The 25648-nt window shown below is 38.8% G+C and overlaps 2 protein-coding genes across 4 annotated transcripts in view; one reads left to right on the top strand and one right to left on the bottom strand.

The window, feature by feature from the left end:
- Positions 1 to 20353, bottom strand: part of Theg (Testicular haploid expressed gene) — a 45621-nt gene extending 25268 nt beyond the window's left edge. The window contains exons 1-4 of one of the 2 annotated variants that reach the window (XR_014442010.1): positions 20204 to 20353; positions 1422 to 1607; positions 478 to 570; positions 19 to 252 (exon numbers count right to left, since the gene is read on the bottom strand). The gene's annotated coding sequence lies outside the window, so the exon portion shown is untranslated. Of the gene's footprint in view, positions 1 to 18; positions 253 to 477; positions 571 to 1421; positions 1608 to 6556; positions 6635 to 20203 lie in introns of those variants that run through there. The other variant, XR_014442009.1, reaches the window with a different exon arrangement.
- LOC145991127 (retinol dehydrogenase 11-like) overlaps positions 1 to 25648 on the top strand; it is an 80282-nt gene that overhangs the window by 23158 nt on the left and 31476 nt on the right. The window contains exon 1 of one of the 2 annotated variants that reach the window (XM_083126897.1): positions 16750 to 16924. The exons of the other annotated variant lie outside the window; for it this stretch is intronic. Coding sequence (XP_082983023.1) covers positions 16842 to 16924 — 83 coding nt within the window. The 5' untranslated portion in view covers positions 16750 to 16841. Of the gene's footprint in view, positions 1 to 16749; positions 16925 to 25648 lie in introns of those variants that run through there. 2 annotated transcript variants of the gene reach the window in all.

The raw sequence follows: 25648 nt of genomic DNA, 5'->3' as shown, positions 1-25648 counted from the left end.
TTAGAGAAAAAGAGTTACCTAGGAGCAAGTGAGTCAGTAGGAAAGGTCCAATGTAGTTCGTGGCCATCACTTTCGGCAGACCTGACTCTGTGTACCCCAGAACACCGACCACTCCGGCGTTGTTTATGAGAATGTCTATCCGCGGCTCCGTCTTCCGAATGTCCTGGGCGAAGTCCCTGATGGATTCCATTGAGCTCACGTCAAGGTATTTGGCGACAATCTCTCTGTTCCCTGTGACGCTTGTGATATGATCTGGAAAGAATGAAAAAAGATGCGTTACGGACTGCACTTACAACTTTCTACTGTGGTTGATTATTGTTAGTTCTAAGATTGCACGCATGGCCAAACCATTGAGATCCAGACTAATATGATTCAACAATTTCCAACCATTTTATTGATTTAAATTATATGTCAGATGCTGCTGAACCTACAATAACTTATGAATTATGAATGAGTTACCAGTAAAACTCTTCTTACCTTGTGTACATCTAGCTTCGTCCATATAGAGACAAGCAAGGATCACCCGTGCCCCGTTCTTCGCAAATTCAAGGGCAGCTTCCTTTCCCATTCCTAAAACAAAGAAAAATATAATTACATTCATTCTTTCTCATCATTATCTCATGCTTTTATCGAAGACAGCACTCTCCCACGGCTAAACCTGTCTTCAGGATTTATGTTGCAATATAAGCCATACCTTCTTGGTGTAGTGGCTAGTTTAAAACACAAAGGTCCTCGGTTCGAATCTCAAGTAAGGCATACATGTGATTTCCGTCAGCTTTTCGTCATTTAGGTGTCCTTTTCGTCGCGATTAACTTTAACATCCAATCTAAGTAAAATTCAAATATAAGATATTGAAAACATCATCTGAATGCTACCCCATGATAGAAAATGCAATGACTTTCGTCAGGATGATCTCGAGAACCGGTCGACAGACAATTTTCAATTTTTTTTCTGAACACTGAGAAAGGACGCTTCAAAAGAACAACTTTTTGATATTTTCATTTACTGCATCAACGTCCCGAAAATTAATAAGTTCATTTATTTTACTCTTGAAATGTGGCACTTTCACTTTTCTTGACATGACAACCTTGAGCCCAGTGGGAGCTTCATTCACGACTAATGTATGCTATACGTATTCGTGAGCACGCTGCTGTATGTCAGTTCTAACAGAATAGTATCTCGGATCTCACTTATCATACACCGTAGTGATCACCGCCATCTACTGACATCAGCGCGGAATGGCTTCATTGTTAGGTTATGCTTAGTTACGTTGCAGTTTTTTCGCGGCTTGACCAAAAAAGCATTATTCATGCTAAGAGCTCTAAACATGCCTAACCTAACAACGAGAAGATTTATCGTGACGTCAGTAAACGACGGTGTTCAACACGGTGTCCGATAAGAAAAAAAACATTTTAACTTACCTGTTGCGCCTCCCGTTATAAGAACTGTTTTGCCCCGCATACTTTCGTCGCATGAGTACTTCGCACTGGAGCCCAACTTCTGTGCCAAAATTTCCTTCATAGTAATTACAATCGCCGTTAAGATAGCTCTAATTGAATCCTTAAGTGAAAGCGCCATCTTGGCAAGAAACCTCTCTTCGACAAGAGCTGTAATAAAATTAGATTAAAACTAATCAATCTCAATGTGTACAATCGCGATAAGCCGAAAGTGGCAGTAAAGCGAAGTAAGATAAAGCAAATCAATCAATATGCAAAAATGACCAAAAATAAGTCATCACTTGATTTTAGACATGTAAAATTGACGGACAAGAAAATTCCTCTTACACTTTTTATTATGAACATACAGAGGAACTAAGATTTCAAACATCTTTGATCCATTTGAAAAATTCAGGTTATAATCAACAGGCTTTGCAATATAAGTATTGTTCAGGATGGCGGGGGTGGGATAAAGGCGCTAATCTTGTGACAACGAGAGGGGCTGTAAAATTACAAATTTTAAGTTGAAATTGTTATAGTAACCAAATAGCTACCTCGGATGACTGGACTGAAATTGCCATAGCAGCTACAGCTATATACCTCGGTTGACTGATATTCTATTTGAGCAAAAGACTTGGCTGATCCGCGGAAGATATTTTAAAGATGTTTGTTTCCGTAGTTTTTATAAGTGTAAATATTTTATAGGATTCAATCTTTGAAATACTATAATATTGCTACTGTATTAGCGGTTTTGCTGCTAGATTGATTGATTACTTCATTTTCGTTGCTTTTCTGACACTTTGCGAAGATGAAGATGAATTGTGATAAGTTTAAATTGATGAACGGACACACACATGGACAGGACTCCAACACAAGTCCCACAGAGAATTGTACTGGTTGTGATTCCAGTGACGTGCACTGAGGAGTAGCTAGTCTAGCAGAGATAGATCAATCAATCTCACATCTCGAATTATATTCAAATCACAATATTTATTGTCTTGTTAAATCCACCACAGCTCATATGCAACACCTTTTCCACGCACTTCTCGTCCATCGGTGTTCTCCGTGGGCAAAGCAGGCTGGATACCCTAGCTCGCTCTTCTTCAGCCAGGCCAGTTTCCAGGTAGAAACGGCCGTCCCAAGGAAAAGGAAGATTTCGACCTCTACTTCCCTTGCCCCCACGCCCCCCGTTGCAATGGTTGAAAGCCCAGGCTTTCAGGTCCCCCAGTCTATCTCCTATAGGACAGATAGGGGATTGGTTTCTCATTTTTTTTTGTAAATCCTCTAAAGAACACAGGGTAAAATTTTCTGCAGTACTTATGTTCTCTGTATTTACACAACCTTTTACACGTTGTACAATAAGTGTGTATGTATAATATGGGATGTAGTTTTATTATTTATAAAATGGGAACGTGTTATGTGCAGACAATAATGTTATGCTTTCTTTCTTTTTTTTCTTTTTCAAATATGGAATATATAATGATTAAATTACAAATATGTGCTCAGGCTCTCTCTGACTCTCGTTTTAGTAGTGTTTTATTTAAATATACTAATATATTGGCCTGTAACAGTCATAAATACGGATGTATTTATTTGGGCAAGAGAACGCGTGTTCATATTGTAGTTGGTTTGGTTTATTTTACTTCGCTTTTCTGCCACATTTGGTTATCGCGAAAATGAGGATTGAGTGATGATATGATGAAATTCGTGAAGGGACCTCATATGAACAATCCAGGCCAGGATTCGAACCCGTGATGAGTGCGCATTCTTGTCCTATGTGTTGCAGTGAATAATGAAATAATTTGGAATGAAAAATGTATCTCAGAACTCAAAAAGTCAAATGAATATCATTGAAGAAACTACAAAAAAGTGTGTTGTGTTTTGTTTCCTGTCACCAAATCAACCAAGCGCGGGGGAGTGGTTATCACAGCGCGCTACGACACCAGGCGTTCCGGGTTCGAACCCCGACCCGGGCATGGGCGTTCCCTATGCTCGTCCCTTCATCAGTTTCATCGTATCATCTTCACAATTAACCAAATGTGACAAAAAAGCGACGCTAAGTAACAAAAATGAAATGAAATCATTGATTGATTGCTCAAATTGGTTTATTTTACTTCGCTTTTCCGCCACCTTTGGTACAACAAAATAGATGAAGGAACACACACAAAGAACACAAATGGCCAATCCGAGATTCGAACCCAGGATCTCTGGCTTAGAGTCAAATCAAATAGTTTTTTATTTTCGAATGTGGGTGGGGGTTACGTGTACTTTTTTCTAGTACTCATTCATAATTTTGCAATCTTTTCCTGTTATTGACATTCTTCTTTTTTGAAGGAATACTGGCCCTAAAGAGAGGAGGGGTGTGACTCACACCAACCCCCCCCCCCCCTTGAGCACGCCACTGACTGCTACCCCAAGTGTCGACGTCACCGCACGTCACTGTGTGATTCCAGGTGTCAGTCCCATAAGTCTGCAAAATGGAATCCATGGTGGAGTATGTGGAAGAGAGTTTGACGTTTGGGTGTCTTCAGAAAGGGTCACCAGCACATCCCGTCCCGAAGTTGCTGCTAGAAAAATGTTATTCAAATGTAAGATTATTTTAAACACCAGGTTCTTTCTTAGGATCCTAGAGGTGGAGTAGGCCAGACTATTTTTTTAAGATGGCAAATTATGTCTGGTATACACACAGCTATGCATTAATTTGTAAAATTCAGGGTTAGCGTTAGCGATCTGCTGACTGAGGATAAGCAATGCCCACCCCGAACCCCCTCTGCAGCTCTGAGCTGACACACTCATATGCATAGCAGCCTCTTTCAACGGCAGATATCATTCTGCTCTGGCGCTTGGAAAGGTCTGTTGTAACGTGGCGGTCTCTGGTGGCCAACTTCAGAATTTCGTGCTCCTCGTACCCAATGAAAGGCAGGAGCTTTCTTTTTTATGAACGAAATCAGTGATTATATTTCTGAATCAAATGTTCACAAATTCGTTTGTTACACTAACATTAAGCTGCTCAATGGGCTGGTTCTACGAAAATCATACAAAGTTAAATGGTGTCACTAAAAATGCTGCAGTATATTAATTTATATTCAACGTACGTTCTTATCCATTTATTTACAAGGGTATCGAAACCGGGACCCCTTGATTACAAGGTGACGACGCTACCACCGCCATCAACGAGGCCCTACAAATTGGGACGAGACCTATACTTAGTGCTTTAAATTTTGCATAAACCAAACTGTCTTTACTATGCGGCTTCTTCAAATATTTCAAGCTGATATCTACCCGATGATTTATCGGTAGGTCATAAGTGGTTAATACTAGTAATTTCAAAGACAATTCATTGGTGGCATGTATGAACATGTGCTGCGTGGTTACATGATTGCTCAGGATAAAAACTACTATTTTCGAGGGCTCGTAGTCGTAGTATCGAAACAAAAGAGTAAAAAAAGAAATGATAATAAAATAAGTTGTTTGCATTAATAACCTTTAAACGCTTTGAAAGTTTGTGCAATGACATGTCATGAGTCTGTGGAGCAACACCGTGTATAACGGTAGAAAATGGGAGAAAGCGAGTGAGCGGAGCAAAGTAATACGCGCTGGTAGCTGCAGCTGCGTTTTCCCCTCCATGCACTCACTTCTCCTCTCATTGGTCGGTTCTCTCGAGTCACTACTTGCGCAGAGGACTTGTTTTCTTTCGCTTGCTTCGCCGACTCCTGGGACAGGGTATATATATATATTTCGAGACGAGAACTAGTCAAGCTCAGTCTCGTCTCGTCTCGTCTCCACAAAGCTCCGAACGAAAGTTTCTTCAGGTGATACACGAGTTCTTTGCCCGAATAAGGATCGTATGAGACAGTCTTTCTTTCTTTCTTAGCTGTCCCTTCTAGGTTCATTGTTAGAAGTCTGAAAGGGTGGTTACTTAAATTAGATGGGACTCGAGCTTACAGGGACATAACCTACAGTTCCGAGTCGGATCCGAACCATTGTGCAATGTGCCTCCATCGGGGATTGAACCTGGCATTCTTAGTTACAAGGCGACAGCGCTACTGCTCGGCCATCGGGGTGGCCATTTTTTCGGTCTCGAAGATGCATTGGCAAACAATTGCCACTGATAATCTTACAGTTACAAAAGCAAAACATGACTTATCTATAAAGAATCGGTCAGCTATGACCCTGGTATGTTCGAATAAGTTGCATAATAAAACAAATTTGATTTGTGTGAATTTTTCAGGTACTTCACATGCTTGTTACAGTCTCGAACAGAAACCTGGGCAGTGTCTAGGTCTCGTCTCGAGTTTCAAATGTGTGTCTCGTTCTCGGTCTCGTCTCGATTTATAAGCATGTATCTCTCTTTCTCGTCTCTGGTCTCGAAACCTATACTGTTTATAGCATATATAACATGTCATCGCTCAAACTTGCAAAGCGTTAAGGCAAACAATTTTCTATAATAAAGTATTCTTTGCCATCTCCTTCCGGCCTCGAAAACAGCAGGTTGTATCCTGAATAGGCACGCAGCCAAGCTCACAATTACCACTAATGGATTCATTTTCCTTACTATGTTTAATTCAATTTATTTTTTTTATATTTAACGTCGCTTGTATGCCACTTTTGGCTAATCATGACAATGAGGATGATATTGATGAGACACAAGATCCATGCCCAGGTCGGATTCGGCCGAACCCGGGACCCCTGGCGTCGTAGCGTGCTGCGCTAACCATTCCGCCACGAAGGTCAGCGACAGTGGCTCTAAATAAAATAAACAAAATGTACGACTTATCTGCAAATAATCAGATAGATATCCACTTGGCATGTCTGAGAAATCGGATAGTAAAGAAAATTCGGTTTAGGTATCATTTTTCAAATATCATACGTAACAAAGTCTCAGGTACTTCATGCCGCCTCGCTTACTTTTATATTATTTTACTTGTTGCTGTTAGTTTTCCCTTCACTCTTCCCTTTCATTGCTTAAAAGAACTCTCTTTTTGATAACTTTGAAGCGTGACGTCAAGTAATCACGAACTATGCTGACTCTTGACTATTAAGTTCTTGCTTACAATGTAGCTCGTGTTGCCTTTTACATAGTGGATAGAAGAAAGCTCTGTTATTAGGTAAAGACTAACCTTGTGACATCGGAGACACGACGCTGAACGTTCAGCTCCTCTCACAATAACTGGAATCGACAGAAAAGTCTCCATTGCCGACCTTGAGTGAAGTTGTGTTTGTTTAGTGTGCGATAACATCAGCGTAAAGATAAAATTAACCACGTGACAAGCGGGAAATCCGGAAATATTATTTGAAGTGACTCGTCAAGTATAACTGGTGGTCACGTCAGACGATTCCATGCACAGTAGGGTGTAAAGAAAGAAAAGACTAAAATTATATTATAAATTCACAATCATGTGAGTCTGTGTGCATGTGTTTGTGTGTGTGTGTGTGTGTGTTTGTAATAGTTGTACAGTCTTGGACACTTCTGGCTTGTAACGATCCAATTGAAAGTAAATAGAGTTGTTACAACCCAGAAGTGTCCATGACTGTACAATAATACTTATACTCTATCCACGGAATCTATGGAGCAAACAAGCCTGCTCATAGCGGCAGAGAAGGGGGGAAATCGAGTAAGCAGAGCGAAGCAGTACAAGCTGTTGCGAAGACTGTTAACTGCAGTTTCCCCCTCCACGGAATCCCGTTCCCTCTCACGTGTTCGTTGGTGGAGCTGTCTCGCGTCACTACTTGCGCAGAGACTTGTTCTCGTTCGATTGCTCCAGAGATGCCCGAGACAGAGTATAATCATAACACGCATATGTTTCTTTAATAATCAGAATAATATCGAAGAAATATGAAACTGTATCTCTTCGCTTCAACTCTATTGGTTCATTGAAATTTAGTCACTAAGGAAATTCAATCAAGGAAATCCAAATTGAGACAAGACAGAGACTGTTAATCTTGATGGGTAAGGGGAAGCCTGTTAGCTACGCTACTGTTAACGCGACTTTAAACTATGACTTTTGCAAAAAAAAAAAAAAAAAAATCCACCGCTCGCTCTCCAAATACGGATACCAGAAACCTTTCGAAATGTCTCCTTAGCCCTTACTGGGAAATGCTTTACGCAGTCTGCATACAGATGTAAACATAGATTATCGAACACACATGTTGGCAGTTACCAGATCTGCTTTTACGTGATATCAAAGCAGCCAGTTACGGGAGCGGAAGCTTGTACGAATGTGAATGTTGAAGCCACTTTTCTTCCTTTTTTCCGCACGGTCGTTGCATTGGAATACACTTTAGATTTCTCCCTTAAACTTTTCTCATGATGCGTTAAGATTTCCACCTACTTTTTCACAAGCTGTATTGCTTGATGTTGTGTAAACTCAATCGCAAAGCTTTGAGGTTCCGAAACTTAACACGATCAAATTTCTGGACTCTGTGATGTAGTGAATTCCGTAAGAATTTCTCCTTGCCTCATCCATTTCAACAGTTCCTCATTTCCTCCTTATCATCATTATTCTTTAGAGGTAGAAAAATTGAATGTTTCACATAACCAGTGGCATTCGCAGGATGGGTTTATGGGGATTCGTAACCTCTCTGATCCAGCTTTCGTAATAAGGAAAAAGTCTGATACACAAAAAACATTATAATATAAAGCAATAACTACTAAGAAATAAAATGATCCATCTTCCTATTTTCGGCAATTTCCCTGTGGAATTCAGTTGAATTGAAGAAATAGTCGAAGTATATATTCAACATGAATACTAATGTCAATTCACATGCGTGCTATATTAGCAGCAACGAATTTAGTAATAAGGTGTGTTCCTTATTTCATTCTATCTCTATAGATTATTCGCGGATGAGAATGGTGAAACGATGAAGTGGGTGAAGAAAGAAATACAGCGAAACTCTTGTTTTCTTCTCCAGGAATTTCTTATGAGAAAAACAAAACATTGACTTTTATAAAATAATATTACTCTTTCTACCAACAATAACATTAAATTTCTTACTGATGGTCCGTTTAATTACAGCCATTGCATATAAAATGAACTGTTAACTTGCCAATTGTGGTTTCCTATTGACAAGTGCCTTCCTAACAATCATTGTTCATGCATCAGTTTCGAGTTCATGTGCATTTTAAAAAAGATTCGTAAAAACAGGAAATGGTGCCCGCAGGATTTTTTTCTCAGGGGAGCAGAGTCACAGGAACTTATTATTATTATTGCTATTATTACTGCTATTATTATTATTATTATAATATTACTACTACTCAGAGGCGCCAACTTTAGATACATTTTGGGGGCAAGGTAATTTTTGTGGAGGCAATGTTGGCTTAAGCAATATTTTTTATGTGTAAATATATAATCTGTCCCTCTGCATGAATTTTTGAGATAGAAGGTGTCTTGGCCCCAATTAAAGTTGGCGCCTTACTAGTACTACTACTACTTCTTATGCTTTTTTTTAATTACATACATTTGTATTTTCCATATTCTGTATATCTATGTACAATGTGCAGAACTGTGTACTTAACATGGAAGTCAAAAAGCTGTTTTTTTATAGTTAGATAAAAAGTGTAAAATAAACTGTAAGCTTAAATGTAACCCCATTAATAATAATAGTTGCTGTAACTTACGGCCTGTAAGTCACAGAAAACAATATTTTTTGTTATAAAATAGCTCTACAATCTTACCATTCGAATTACATTAACTCATTCCAGAAATCTCGGAGGGGGGCACGCCCCCCTGGCCCACCCTGCGGGCGACCATGAAAACAGGCAAACTAAAAAAGGACACCAGCACGTTACTGTTGCCTTGCGGAATGGACCCTTAACATGCTCTGCTAGACCCATTTAAAAAGTTCATATTGATGCACGAACAGAAGATCTGAGGAAGACACTTGTCAGTACTAGTGCGGAAACGAAAACAGAAAACCACAAAAGATACGTTAACAACTAATTTCATATCCTTAAAATAGTTTTATGCATTTTTACAATAACCTGGATACGTAGTGTCGGTTTCACATTAGTCTCTGATTCATTGTAAATCATCGCGCTGATGATACGAGGGGTGATCAGGTTGCTCTGACCCTAACATAGAAAGAGCGGCAATAGGGTTTCAATTTTATTTTATTTTTCAACATACTCCCCTGCAACTCCAATGCACTTTTCCCATCGGTGCTCCAACGCCTGGATACCTTGCAAAAAAATTCTTCCAACTGGTCCTCCAACCATGAGTCCACAGCCCTTATCACCACACAATCATCAGAAAATTTTTGCCCACGAATGTCATTATTCAAATGTTTGAACAAATGAATATCACTGGGGGCTAAATCTGGGGAATAGAGTGGGTGGGGCAACAGTTCGAACGATGCATCTGCGATAGCGGTCCTCGCAATGCGTGATGTGTGGACAGGTGCATTGTCCTGGTGAAGGAGCACACCGCGAGTCAACATCCCACGCCTCTTTGTCTTGATGGAATCACGTAATTTCTTGATTAGATCACTGTAGTATGTGCTAGTGATGGTTTGGCCTTTTTGTAGATAGTCCACAACAAGGACACCCTTGCAGTCCTAGAAAATTGAGGCTATCACCTTCTTGGCTGACGTTTGCACCTTGAACTTCTTCGTTGGTGGAGAATGTTGGTGTTTCCACTCCATGCTTTGTGATTTTGTTTCTGGGTCGAAGTGATGGACCCATGTTTCAACCATAATTACAAATCGAGCAAGGAAATCGTCTATATCAGCACGAAACTTGTTAAGAAGTTCTTGACTGATGAGCACTCGGGTGCGCTTCTGATCTGGGGTGAGGTTTCGAGGGACTCATCTTGCAGCATTTTTTTTCATTTGCAATTCCTGGGTAATTATGTTTTGCACAGTGCCATATGATAGGCCACACATCTCAGCAACATGACAGATAGTGACTCGACGATCCTTCAGCACGATATCGTGGACTTTGTTAATGTTTTCGGTAGTCATGACAGTTTTTGGTGCTCCACCTGCATGTTCATCCTCACACGACTTTCTCCCACAATTAAACTCACGACACCAGCTCTTCACCATACTGTATGAATGAGCAGTGTCCCCTAGTGTATCCACCAAGTCCTCATGGATTTTGGATACCGTCCACTTCTTCTTCACAAAATATTTGATCACCGCTCTCACTTCAGTTTTCTCCATTCTGGCACATTGACACAACTTCACGCAGTTATACCCCTGTAAAAAGAAAACTGTACGCTACTCAGACTTGCAATTCAGAATGAAAGCATACAAAGGATCACTAAACAATAACAAAATAAAAAATCAATCATAACGTCATTCCATCTATGTTAGGGTCGGAGCAACCTGATCGCACCTCGTATTTGAAAGAGAACAGGAAACGATACTTGTTTCACGATCAAGTTTACTTTTGAAGATCTTATGGTGTTATGACAGTAGTCAATGTAAATAAATGCACAAAAAAATATCTAACACCTCACGGCAGTAACTGTTCCTTTATGTCATTAACGGAAAAGATATGGACACCAGAGACTTTTAATCCTGCACTGTTCCTCCCTATCTTGAGAGAAAACTGATCATAATGTGACAAGGCAATCGTAGTGAAATTGTTATTTCTGAGTACTTTCTGTTTGCAAAGACCTAATAGAGGAAGTTCGGTCAACATTAACAGATGATGAACATCGTTGAAGTGAACGCAGGGCTGTGTAAGCACTAATGAATTATCTTCACACTTATAGAGCGTCTTTTTTGTAGAAGGCGGTGAAGTGTTTCTCCTGCAAAAAAGAGCCTTCGGATATATACTGTAATGGTTTCATGTGGTACTAACTCTCGTTTTTCTCCTAAAAACCTTTGCACTTGAAAATCGAGGACGTTGTTGTGCTGCTTCTTACATTTTCCTCCATCACCGACGTCACTTTCTTTGAACCAATTCCCGAACACCACTACTGATTTTCTGATCTCAAATTGTGCTTTTTGGGAAATAATATTTATTCAAGAGCTGAACAGTAAGTTTCTCTTGTATTCAATGTACACTAAAGTGACCTTTCCCAACATCCAGATCCAGGATAAATATTTAAAATTAAAACAAGAACCAATTCTTTATGAAAGAAATAATCACTCCTGTAACAAAACATTTCAAATTAATTTTGAACAAGAGCAAGCATAACAGTTCTGGAAGAATAAACATCCGTTTTGCAACGTAACAATTGTTCTCGTATATTAAAAATCTTGTTCATTCTCTATTTTACGTTGCTTTGTGCTTCTGGACGCTCATCACGACGATGAAGTTGAATTACTAGATGAAATTAGTGAAGAGATATTCACAAAGAAACGTCCCCGCTCGGTCGGGACTAGAACTCGGAACCACTGATGATATGACGATTGTTTTATTACTAATGTGTTTAATATTGGGCCCAGTGTAGTTACTGATGCCAAATTTCTATTTGTACCTTTAAATCATATCAAGGTCATATAACACCTTTCTTTTGTATGGGTAGTGTTATATTTTCCCGTCTTTTATTACATCCAACGTTTCGTTAGGCGGGCTGAAGCAACGGAGAATTATAACCTCCATTAATATATGGGGCTACCTAAACCTCTACTTTGTGAAGTTCAGGATTTGTTAGTAAAATGTCGCGTCCGGTGGCTCAGTGGGCGATAACCTTTAAGATAACCTGCAGACTTCTGGCACGGAAATTCCTGCTTCGGTTCCGTGCGTTTCCCTGTAGTGGCGTTACACCATTTGATTTCAATAGAAGCAGACAACAGAAGTTCCGTGCAAGATCATTAGCTCAGTCTAGTTCGTTGCACTGTTGTAACTCTCTCTGCACTCTCGCGTCCAGTTGGTTCGAAAATGCAACACCGAACCGTCTACTTCGTCGATTTGGTGTCACGTAGTGTATTTGGAGTCTGCACCCTTTGCACTACGTTCTGCAGGGGTGTACCATGTGGTGTACTCAGTGGCGGCTGCTTAATACGTGCTACCGTGCTATAGCACGTTACTCAATTTACTAAAATGAAAAGAAAGAAAGGGACACATTTCATAGATTGAAGAAGTTTAATAAAACACTGAAGTGAAATGAGACTTCTCACGTTAAGAGGCTCAAAAATGTGCAGTGCGTTATGTATTTTCCGCACGCTGTTAAGCTACAACGAATACCGTGCTATTGGCTTCATAGCACGTTTTCGCCACCTCGCGGCGCGCCGAATCTACCCGAATGCCCCTCGGTTCTGCGGGGGAGGTAGGGTCGGAGCCAATCAGCTCGGGAAATCCGTCTGCTAGCGTGCTACACAAATTCACAGCACGGTAAGCACAGATTAGACGGTAAGTGTTGTCATCTCAGTATAAGAAGAAGCTTTACAGAATCGGCAGACACGATTTTTTTTCGCGCGTTCATGGTCATGCACGTGGCATATGGAGCAGTCATTGTACAGGATCAGTTGTGCTCTGTTGTTCCAACCAGTGGCGTACGAGAGGTTGGGACTAGGAAATTTATGGGGGCTACATCCCATCTCCAAATTTTGAGTTTCGGATGAAAGTAGCAAAGAACTCGGAAACAAAAAAAAACACCCCTTAAAATGGTCTCCGATTACCATTTCCGTTTTTGAATAACTTTTAAAATGAAGGTTTGAATCGGTGATTGCAAAATATTTTATAGTCTATTCCGGCCGTGCGTAGAAAGCAGCTATGTGATACAGACCTTTACAATTCCACACCCCTCGGGGAAAAAACCCGTGCGTAGCTACGCTAGCGGCTCCAAGCGAGTGTGTAAATGTGTATGTGTTTGGAGGGGGGATAATTGTAAATGCAAGAAACAACATATATCTGTAACACGCATCTGTGAAAAGTCACGAGCCGCCGTTGTAGTACGCTCACGTGGTACACTTCTGTTCACAAAAAGTGGCACACTCGTTTGAGTTGGTCCAGCTTCGTGGCCGGACGTACAGCCGAAGTAAGTGTTCGGAAAACAGCAGTGTTGCTTACTGTCAATCAATTTAACCATATGCAGGGAATTTTGTGTCTCTCAGACTCACAGAAAAGGCTTAACGGAAAGATTGCAGCGTAAATATTAATTAACTGTAATTTCCACGTCTACAATCAAAGTAATGTAAATGTGAAATATTCCTGAAATTTATTTTAAAAAGAAACGCATTTTTGACGTTTGTGACGAAGTAGTTATCACAATTCATTAGAATGCGAGGGACCTGGGTTCGAATTTGGTCTGAGCATGGGTGTTCTTTTTGAGTCTCTCTTTATCGTCGCGAGTAGCCGAAAATGGAAGAAAAGCAACACTAAATAACGAAAAGGAAAAAACGCAATAAGAATAAGCTAGACAGAAATAGTGCTGTTGCAATTCCTGAAAATGATGCAAGAAAAAATTCTTTCGGAAGTAGTGTTATCCTAGTCCAGGAGAAGGCTTGAAGAATAAATGAACTCCTTCCCCATACACTTTGGCAAACAGAATCGCAAAGTTGGCAATGAATATGCGATGGGAAAAATAATAGAAATCCTAAAGGAAGAAGAATTTATGTCACAGCCAGGAGGGCACATGAGAGGAGGTACCCCTTCCCCCACATCAGTCATCTAGGCTATTAAAAATAAGTCAATGGTTGTACTCTCATTTAATTTTAACAGTAAATTGAATTTTTGTAAAATGAAAATTGTCCGGCTTTACTTGTTTTACACGTGCACGTTGGTTTCGTAATGGAGCACAAATTCTTACCGAATGAATTAATGTCTCCGTAGATTCCAGAATAATGACTCTTCATTTTGAAATAAATAGTTTAAAATAAAATAAAAATTATGTGCCGTTGGTTAATGAGATTCGTGTTCACATAGCAGAATCCGCTATATTGACGGAAACTAGAGAATGGTTATCATTTAGGGTTGCAAACACTAACCTTCCACAAAAGTACGATTTCCCAAAGTCTTCATTAATTTTCATGCACAAGCTTCACTTGTATTTTGTCCGCAATGTGTACAGCATGTGAACCCTATCTGATGAAACGTATTGCTTTAAAATTATTGTAATTAGCGAGAAGCGACATCAAAAGTTTCGAGCTGGACAGGAAAAGATGCAATCTTATGGATAAATTACTCGAATAGCTTGGTTTCTTCACCGTGGCTTGTGACCATGTCGGTTAAAGGCCAGCTTTGTAAGCTGAAATCCTAGGTTCCAGTACCCGGGTCTCCACAATATATATATTTTTTATTACCAAATGGGTGCTACATAATGCATTTTATTCTCGTCACACCAATTGCAGCCTGAAACTTTGTTATTGTTTGCGTGCCAATAAGAAAATATGTATTGCAGCTATTACTCGTTCAGAGAACGTGACTGTTACTCGAGACTACTTGCAATTGAGATTTTTTAGTTGCTGCTAAGCCTCGATATTTAAAGCAAGTGCTAAAATTGAAAATTGTTGTGTGATAAAACACACCGTTAATATTCTCAAGAAGAAAACTACTGAAATTAAATGAGTAAGTTGTGAGGAACATCAGCAGATGATGTGTGTGTGTGTATATATATATATATATATATATATATATATATATATATATATATATATATATATATATATATAACTCTTGTCGTAAGCAAATTATTTCACTCTGGCAAACACCATAGATCCCATAGGTAAAAACTGTCGAAGTTGTTCAAGCGGTTTCATATTTATGGCTTTTGAAGTATTTACTAGAAAAAAAATTATGCAAAATTGCATAATTATGAAAAATTCAGATCACATGAATTTATGACAGGTTATATAATGCCGTCATTAAATAGAGCATAAAAACTCTACAGGATAATGATTTCACTGTTTGAAATTTAGTAGAGAAGGACAGAGAACTCATGTATTAGAGAGAGAGAGAGAAGTACTCCATTTACTTCCATACTGACTTTTAAGGTTGAGACACTCTATAGACGGGGCTAGTGATAATTAGGTGATGTTGGTTTGGTCTTGACTCCACTTGATGCACAGAAAGGCTAATCAGGACTGGACTTACAGTTTAAAGTGGGATTCAAATCACTGTGTGTCTAAACCGGGCATCGAATTCAAGACCCCTCGAGAACAAGACGACGACGTTACCACCATGCCGTCGAGGAGGCAGGCAATTCAACTTCCCATATTACCTTAATTGTGTGTGCTCGCAAATTCAAGTTACCTTGCTAAAGTTCGAGAATCATTTGTACACATTTTTATTACATATTTTATTGGCCGAGTTATTGGTAACAGAAATGATGAAAAAAACAGGTGCGATGTGAAAATCGCGGAAGGCATATTGAGCTGAAGTTCATGAACGAGGTCACATGGCTATTTCGTTTTCTTTTTTATTTGCCTGTTTCTCGCGCAACTTTCACCTTCCTTCGTGGGCTTACTTCCTAGGCTGTTTTACAGCTGGTTCGGTAATGCCCGACTTCCAACCAGAACGCAGATTCCTATCGAACTGCAAATTCCCTAAATATCCCTCTAGAGTGGGAAAAGGGAAACTCTTGAAATCCTGTTTCTCTTTAAACAAGTTGAAACTTTGTTTACGATGCATAAATAGCGGTATGCCCAACAAGAGCGTATTGTAATGTTAATACCGAGAAATCATCGATTCAATACAATATCATGACACTAAAATTTTCATCCGGAAGAGTGAAAATTTCTTCTTTCTATCAAGCACATCTCCCTTTGCGATTGTGACTCAAAATCTATAACAATTATTCTTAAATTGAAAAAGCTCTTAATTCACCAACGGACAATTTGATGCCAGAAAATCTAGTCTGATACAAAAATTTTAATTAGGGAATGGTTATATTTGTCTTTAATACGGGAATAGTTAGGGCTCTAACCTCTGTTACAAGCGGATACGGGTTCAATCCCCGATGAAAAACACAAAATGTCGGTGTTAATTAAGAATTGCGAATACAACTGAGGAGCTAGTTGGGAAAAAAAAACTTATAGACTCCGGTCCAGAAAGCCAGGTAATAGCGGCGATGGGACTCAACAGTACAGCCAGCGGCACAAATTGTCCATGACTATCTTCATTCTTTTTTAAATTCTACATTCTGCGTTTTAAAAAAATGAATTGTGTTGATTCGAAGTAGATGTCCTTAATTATGAACGTTTTTATTTCAATTCACGATCATCACTTGGTGGAAAGCTGACTGAATGAAAATATTGATGGACAATTTGCCTACTGTTTATTTTGCCGTTGAGTGTACATCTCACACTTTATAAACGCTGCCTCTTGAAAAGAAATTTCCCTAGTCTTTTTCCCTTTCGCCCTGAGGCAATTTCTGCCGTCTTGTTCTTCCCGTCGTGACGAAAGCTCCAGTGTCCCGTGTGATCCACAATCGTTCAGTTTCCCTTTTTTCTCCGAGTGGGTTGTTACTCAACATCTTACTGCTGCTCGTGTTCCAATCGTTCAGGATTCCAGCTATGAAACCCAGCGATGGAAATTGTGAACGAACACCTGCAGATGCATTAGTGGATAAGAGTACACGCGTCCAATTTAGTTTTATGTAAGTATATAGATTAATAAACATAAATAGTTTCCTCTGCACGTGGTGTGACAGGGTTTTCTTCTATAACATATATACAGGATGGGATGCCTGTTTATCGTACAACACGGGTAATCTGATTCATTATTCAGGGAAGTACTATTTGTTCACGTTTTCGCCAGGCGTCGTTGTCATCATCATCGTTATTATTTTATTATTATTGTTTATTTTAAATGGGTGTGAAAGGCAAAAAACATGTGGACGGTGGTTAGATATTTATTCCTGGAGCAACATTATTATCGTTCGCATATTGTTTATGTTGTTAACACGTAGTGGCGGCGATTGGGTTCCAAAACAAAGGGGAGTGGCAAGGACAGTTTACTTTCCCTTGGTGCATAAGGTTTAGCATAGCGCAGGGGTAAAAGTGGCAAAAAGCGTGGGGGGGGGGGTAACTGCCCCACCTCGCCCTCCCTAATCGCCGCCACTGTTAACATGTTATTTTTATTTATATTTGGTGTTATTGAAGAAATTCAATATGGTGTTAGGATAAAATGTTTTTCTTAAATGTTTATTTTCCTTCCATCAATTGTTACTCTCTGTAGTACTAACGGTGATTACTGACAAGAAATAGTTCTCTTGGCATTTTATACAGAAAACATTTTGTCATTGTGGAGACGACTAGATAGTGTTCGTCCATAGTTTTGTTTCTGCATCAAAACTTTAACCATTTCCAACACAGTGACAAAAACATTGGCCTTCATAATGTCATTTCACTGTTTATTACATGAGGATATTGCACACCGCATGAAATATTTCTGAACGTTGCACCAGAAATCTTCCTGCTAGATAAATATAGCTGAGGAAAATAATTTGACAAGTCCTTTTATTTGTATTAGATTAAATAACTTCTGGACTCTGTTATTTGGCTATGCAAGGACAATGCCATATTCAAGGAAATTGCATAGCGGGTTAGTTATTCAGGCACTTTGGCGTTCAGATAAACTTCTTTGTACAAAGATTGAAAATTTTCTAGCTATTGATTGATTGATTGGGTTGTTGTTTTAAGTCCACTTTATGTACAGTATGGCTAATTGGGACTGGACCTACAGTTTAAAGTGGGATCCGAACCACTATGTGCCTCCACCGAGTATCGAACCCGGGACCCCTTGATTGCAAGGCGACGACGCTACACTACTCCATCGGGGAGGTCTTTTCTAGCTATTGTGCAACAAGAAGCTGTAGGGAAACCAGGAGCAGAAAGCGGTACGTAACTTTCAATGTTAATATCAATTATACTATTAAATTCAAAACTATAAAAAAGTAGCATATTTCTGGTACAAACGTTTAATATACCACATCGTTGAAAAACTTTACGAATATTAAATGCATGTTATTATTTTTTTTAAAAAAAAATATGACAAACAATGCAAATTGTCTCTCCCTGTATTTTTAGTGTGGTAGAACGGGATACCTTGTACAATATGCATAAAATACAAAAATTAGTACCGCTTCGTCGTCATCACTATCTACACCAGCACACGAACTGTTTGACCACTTTACATGGAACAAAGACACCCAGCCTTTCGTCGAAGTAGAGTACTAGGCTCCACGGTAATGACTAGGGAAAGGAACTTTAGGTAAATAAATGTTTTTTCTGCGATAAGATAGACCCCCTCATTTTTGCCAAAATTCTTATCATAGCCTTATATGTCAACACAGCAAATTTTATTTTACATAAAAACACATATTTTCCAGTTTTCCGTATGTAAATACATATTTTGCGAATTTTCATTTTAAATACATAAAATCGCTCGTTGACTTCATCTACCTCGAAATCCTCCAAGGAAAAATGTTTATTCTCCGCACCTCTTTCATATCGAGAGTGCTAGCTTTGTTTTGTCTTTGAAAACGCTCGCTGGCAGACTTCTGGCACCTCGCCTACGATCCTATCGGGAGAAAATAGCTGTAAGTAGCTGGGGCTGGCTACACGTAACGATAGCAAGGCTTTTTAATGAAGCAATGCAGCTATTGTGGCCAGAAGACATAAAATTTGACAATGTTCTTCTCTTGACAGATGCTGCAGCTTACATGCAGTGGTCTTGCCGTTAGCTACCCCAAAATGGTGCACGTTACATGTGTGGCGCATGCGTTGCATAGAATATGTGAAAAGATAAGAGCTCTTTATCCCAATGTCGATAAACTGGTTTCAAATGGGAAGAAAGTTTTTATCAAGTCGCCTAGAAGAATAGACATTTTTAAACAAAAATGTCCTGAGGTTCCCCTTCCCCCTACACCTGTAGTTACGCGATGCAGATGTTATGCCCAGAACTTTGAAAAAAATTGTATCTGTTGTAAATGATCTCGACAAAGAAGAATTCTGCAAGAACTGTTGATGGAGCCCTCCTTAAAAGTCGAATTGGCATACATCTCAACCCTGTCCATTCTCTCTAATTCCATATGAAAGCTTGAATCGCCCGCGAACACTTTGGCAGCTTCCATTGGTGAAGTCCGTATAGTAGAAACGAAACTGAAAGAACTCACTGGATCTAAATGTCTAAATGTACAGAACTTTTGGGGAAAAACCAAGGTTTTCAAACATTGTGCCAAATTGCATGTGTTTTGGAAGGAGGTGAAGTAGAGGAAGAGGAAGCTTTGGAAAACTTCAGCGTTAGTGACATTTCGTGCTTCAAATATGCAAGAATTGTTTCTTGTGACGTGGAGCCATCTTTCTCACAATATAAGATGCTTTTTAGAGATAATCGTCACAGATTTACAATGGAGAATTTTGAAAGAACTATGGTGATCCACTGCAACTCTTCCAAAAAATAGCTCGCTAAGAGGTAATCATTTAGAAACTAATTTCAGGTGTTTAAAATGCATGTTATAGTTTGTTTTTGTTACCAAATGTTTTTATTTTTGTCACATATTTTCCTGTTTTTATCACATATTTTCAACATTTATGACACATAAAAAATAAATATTTCTGAGTTTTTTAGCACATAAAGTTCCGTTCCCTAGTAATGACATGCCGTATCTTAATGATCATCATCTCCACTTGATTGTAGCTCTTCTAAAAGAGCCTTCTTCTTCATCAACTTCTTTCCAATTGTTCTATATTTTGGTGCTTGGAAAAGTTGTTTTCCTTTTCCCCTTCTTTCATTTACTTTCCTGCCTCGTTCTGCCTCACGCATTCTGCCCCGAGTGGTGGTGTTTGTCTATGGTAACTAAAAATCAGTAATGACTTAAATGTAATAATATCTACTATATATCATTATATTATATTAACACAATTCGTCTTACCTAAAAGCACATTCTTGAAAAACACAAAAATTCACAAAAGGATGCGAAAAGCACGATACTCATAAACGAACGACTCTACAATGGGATTCACGACTTATGGCGCAACAGAACAAAATAAGAAAAATTGCACAGTCTCCACAGGATGCAGCATCTACCAGAGGTTTTAGGCACAGTATCCCGTTCTGCACCGCTATGTGTATGTGTTGTTTATATCAGGATCGACATCTCCCTTGAACCGGTGAAGGTCAGCGAGCATTCCCACCAGCATACTTCGCTTCAAGACCGGTAACCGTGGGAGCAGGAGTTGAGTAGTCACATGAGTCGAGGAATAAAAATATTACGGGAGAAGGCACCCTTCTCTTCACGAACCATTTCTTGTTTCATCTGCCATGATTGCAATCCCACTGATTCGTACGAATCGAACCAGGAGATGTTTGCACTGCATGAACGCGACCGACTAAGCCTCCCGCTTGGCTCACTCCCTCCTTTTAACGTTACTGCTGTTCGCTCCACACAGTCCACGCCTAGATTCTGAAATACTCTGTTCTCTGCAAGGCAGTTGTGTGTGTTGCCTAGCTCTACGGTCATAAGTGTACTTTAATAAATTGTCTATGGCAAGTTCTGCAAGTTAGGCAACACACATAACGCCTTGCAAGGAAGTGAGTATTTCAGGATCTATGTCACATTTTCATTGCCGGTGACTGTACAGTCACGGACACTGCTGGATTGTAACGATTCCATTGAAAATCAATGTATTCATTACACCCCGGCAATGCCGTTGACTGTACACGAAATGCCTCTTCTACTCTGGCGGATTGACCAAAGGAAGCTAGAGAGGAGATCCAGAACGCGACAGTGTTTTACTACTCTAGAAAAGACTGAGATTCTATCCAATCTCGTCCCTATACCATCCTTAATCTGTAGGATTTGTTATGTGCAAAGAAGCGAAACAAAATATAAAGTACAAACTTCTGTGCTACATCAGTACAACACCATGTTACTACAAATACGTAAATTGTAGTTCAAATATTCACAAAAGTAACGACCTAGGAAGAAGGGAAGCATCGGATAATCGAATTAGATATACTTAATTATCGACATGCTGCAATTATGTCCTTGAATAAATAATGATCAAATCATTATTTATGGCTTCCTATTCATTAATTGATCGACTTGGTTTATCTTACTTCGCTTTTCTGCCACTTGTGTATCCATTGAACGAACAATCATATTATAATGTTATAAGTAAGGTACGGGTTTAGAGGCACAAGAAAACTTGTAAAGTAGGTAGGCAAACAGGTCACAAAATGATGAATGTAGGCACTTACAAGGGCACTATTAAACAACTGATTGATTTGTTTTCTCTTACTTCGCTTTTGTGCCACTCTAGGCTAATTGCGAAGATGGGGATGAGTGCCGGCGCACTATGAACACGTTATTAATTTTCTTAGTTTCACACAAATGAGTTGAATATACTGCATTCATCTGCTGTTTTCTTATTTCTGCATCGCTTTCTGCTACTTTTGAACAATGAATGATGGTAAGATGAGACTGATGAATTAACAATCTTCTGCATAGTACTACGAAGAAATAAAATGGCGAAGGAAAACAAACAAGCAAAACACTAAAATACATTTTAGGCAAGACTGCAAAATTGACGCTAAATCTCAAAGTTGGCGCCATAAAAAAGTGTTACCAGGTTCTAAACAACATGACACAAATTTAAAACATTACAGCCTATGTTCTAATACAAAGAAATAAAAAGGGCAGACTAGGAAAAATCCACACCGTAGGAGTGCAATGTTTCTTCACTTACTTTCAATTATGTCTGTCGATCCTTGGTGGCAATAAAGGCAAACTATCGTTTCGTGGACATTTCAGCACCACAAATGAATACCACCGGAAATTCTAGGATATACGTGTCTCAGACACACTTTGTTCTGCAAACGCCACGTGGCATATGGCAATTGGCAAGAAATGAATGCCATGGGTCGTATTTTAATTACCATAGTTCCAGGAATTCGTGGAAATTGACTGCATGTCCATTAAGTCTGAAGATAATTTCAATGGTCACGCCATCAATTTCTCACGCCTTCACAACTAGAAGAAAAAGGATCAAGAAGCATTGTTAAATGCCATTTCTGTGTTATGTAAGCAGGCAGCGGCGTCGTCACTACCGGACGGTGGAGTGGGAGCTCTTGCCACCATTCTGCCAACTCAAATAGCATACACGGGGAATCACCAAAATCATTCATAATAGAACAAATATGACACCAGGATCTCCTCCCAACCAACAATATTGTCGTCACTAATTCTCCCCATCGAAAATTTCTGGGGGGATGGATCTTTTGCTGTAAACAAAGATAAGCGACTATTTTTGACTTAAGGACAATATCTACTTCTATTCAAAGAGATCACTAAGAGATCTAATTGATTTATATCAATAGAAAGCTAGAACTAAACAAATATTTATACACAATGAAATAATTTCAACTATTTTGTAATTTATTGGCATCTTTAACAGGTTAGTAAACGTAATTATTTTGCTACTGTATACGTGAGTAAGAAATTAATATCTATATATGAATTTTATAATAATGCATTTTTAAATATTTAGTAATTTACTTTTATATTTAATACATAATAAATACGTATGTATATCATATCATAATTCGCGCGCGCGCGCGCGCGTGTGTGTGTGTGTGTGTGAAGGTGAAGGTAAAGTTCACCGTGCATATAGCACCGTGCCATGGAGGCACATATTTGTGTGAGCGTGTGTGTGCAGATTACATCACCTTTCTCCCCCCACCAATGTAACAAACAAAAGATAAGTAATTACTTTTAATTTCAAATATTACTTTACTAAGAATAATATCGAAAACAAACACAAATTAGTGTAGTTGTGAGTATTGAATGCATTCTCTCTCAAGAGATCATTAACAAATCTACATCAATATGCACAATAAAAGTAAAACAAGAATGCAGAACAATAATAACTATGAAATCTAATCGATTTATATTAACATAAAGCATAAACTAAACAAAAACTTACACATAATAAAACCACTTGAACTATTTCATAATTTATTAACATCTTTAATCAGTTGGTAAGAAATTAGCTTCTTCGCAATATCTGATTTGTATAAAAGTAACAAATTAATATCCTTTATGTAATTAATAATAATAATAATTGAGTAATTTATTTTTACTTTCATTAACATTTCAAATACAGTAGAGCGTCGATTATCCGAAGTAATTGGGGGACATGGGTGTTCGGAAAACTGGTTTGTTCGGATAATCGAACTGTACATGTTTATTTGCCAAAAAGAAGTACTGTACAGTAAATTTATTCATAAAAACAGGCATCTCTTTAAGTATGTATTACAAAGTAACGTACAAAGGCAACTTTAGTAGGAATATATAGTATGTGGTACAGTTTATTAAACAAAAATATGTACATATTACATACGCATTTTGCATGAACAATACACACAGTACACAAAATTAACGTTTAAAAAAATCCTTTATTTTGGTCTGTCTAAGCAAGCCTACACGCTTACGAGCAGCTAAGTCACGTACTTTTTTCATTACAGATATCTGAAAGTGAGCGAGTACACAGTTCGGTTAAGCGGTCGTTCGGTTGACCGACGTTCGGATAATCGACGCTCTACTGTATGTATATCGTATAATATACACATATGTTTGTGGGGGAGGGGGTTTGAAGATGAACTTTCTCCCCCCCACCAGTTTTCAATTATTTCGCACCCTGGGTGAAAGAAAGTAGAAAGGAAGAGATAAACATATCTTTAAGTAAATATCTCCTCACAGATTCCTTTCCGCTCAATCGTCCTAAAGCAACCAGCTGCGAGTGTGTGTACCTTGTGTCAATCAGCTATTGTTACAAGTTCATCATTCGAGAATTTCCAATCTGCATAGCGTACTTTCTCCACTCAATTTTCCTGAAGAGAAAGCTCAAAAGTTGATACCTTTCACTCTGGTCCTCCGCTTTTGTCAATCTTCCATTCTTTTCACCACTTTGCAATCATTGCCTCGGACAAAAGGGACAAGCCAGTAACTAACTTCTCTCCGGTCCAAAATAAAAAGAAAAAGAAAAGGAGTGGTCATCCGAAGGGCATTGCCCTCTTTTTGGGGCTGCTCCCTAAAGGATATAAGAGCTCAAATGCTGAAATATACACTCAGTCAAGAAACTTTTATAGCCAGCGTCCGTGTCTAGTATCGTGTGTAAACACAGGAACAAAAGTAATTAATAATAATAGAGGTATGACAACCTTACGTGAACCTTGACCCTCCTCAGAAGCACATGTTATTTCATTTTAGTGGCATAAGTTCTTCTTTTTTCTTTGGCGTTATGGTCCTCGTAGTATAGCCTTAGGCTTCTCAATAATGCCGCCCATTCTTTTCTGTCTTATTCCTTTTCAATGTTCGGATCTCTCTCTCTCTCTATGCCATGTATTCATCTCGTCTTGGGTTTACCTCCTCTTCTTCTGACTTCAGGGTTTGTGGAGAATACTTTTACTACTACTCTGTCGTCATTCATTCTAACAAGGTCAGCTCAATCTCCTTGCCTTGTATGTCTGCTATAATATCAAGAGATTTATATACATCTGTCAATTCATGATTATAAAGTATTTCTTCAGTCTCACCATCATATATTTTCCATAGTATTTTCCTTTCCCAAGTCACCAATATTAATGGTACTCTCGCCGTAAGTGTCCACGTTTCACTTCCGTACAATGTTGTTACTCTGATTTGCGCTCGCTCTTATAAAGGACAGGTAAATTACAAATAAGACGGTTACATATCGTTACAGGAAATAGTAGTTTAGTGGAAATTGTTTTCTTAGCGCCGCCGAAAAATTTCCGAAGTCTGTGACTTAGCATACAAGGAAGCCCACGGAAATTTTTCGGGGGCGCTAAGAAAACAATTTCCACTAAACTACTATTTCTTGTAACGATATGTAACCGTCTTGATTATAATCTGAATGTACAATCACTAAAACTAGGGTTGAAATGATCCCGTTGAAATTCAGTGGGGTTGCTACAACCCAAAAGTGTCCGTGACTGTACAAGGCTAAGTGAATATTTCCTTTCTTTTACACAGGAAGTTATTAAGGAGAAATATTTGAGTGTAAAAAGATATTGTAGCTGGCAACCTTGAAGGCAGCAGGCGCAGGGAAAGAATCCAAGCAACTCCTTTATGTAATGGTCGGTGCATCATTAATTAGATCGTTACAGCAACTACTCCAGTCTCTTACATCATGTTTTTAAGTAGTCAGCTCGTTTAACTTTCTAAGCTCTTGTTTACAACACTACCTTTTTTTAATTATGCCGGTCAGATGAATATTTTAAAAGCTCTTGCCGAGTCTTAGCATATTATGTCATTGTAGTGTCAACACTTGAAACGTTTATTATCGTTTCCTATGAA

This window comes from Lepisma saccharinum, chromosome 8 (assembly GCF_977018435.1).
Source record: "Lepisma saccharinum chromosome 8, izLepSacc3.1, whole genome shotgun sequence".
Lineage (NCBI taxonomy): Eukaryota > Metazoa > Arthropoda > Insecta > Zygentoma > Lepismatidae > Lepisma > Lepisma saccharinum.
Note: the sequence above shows the minus strand (reverse complement) of the source record. Positions and strands in the feature narration are given on the sequence as shown.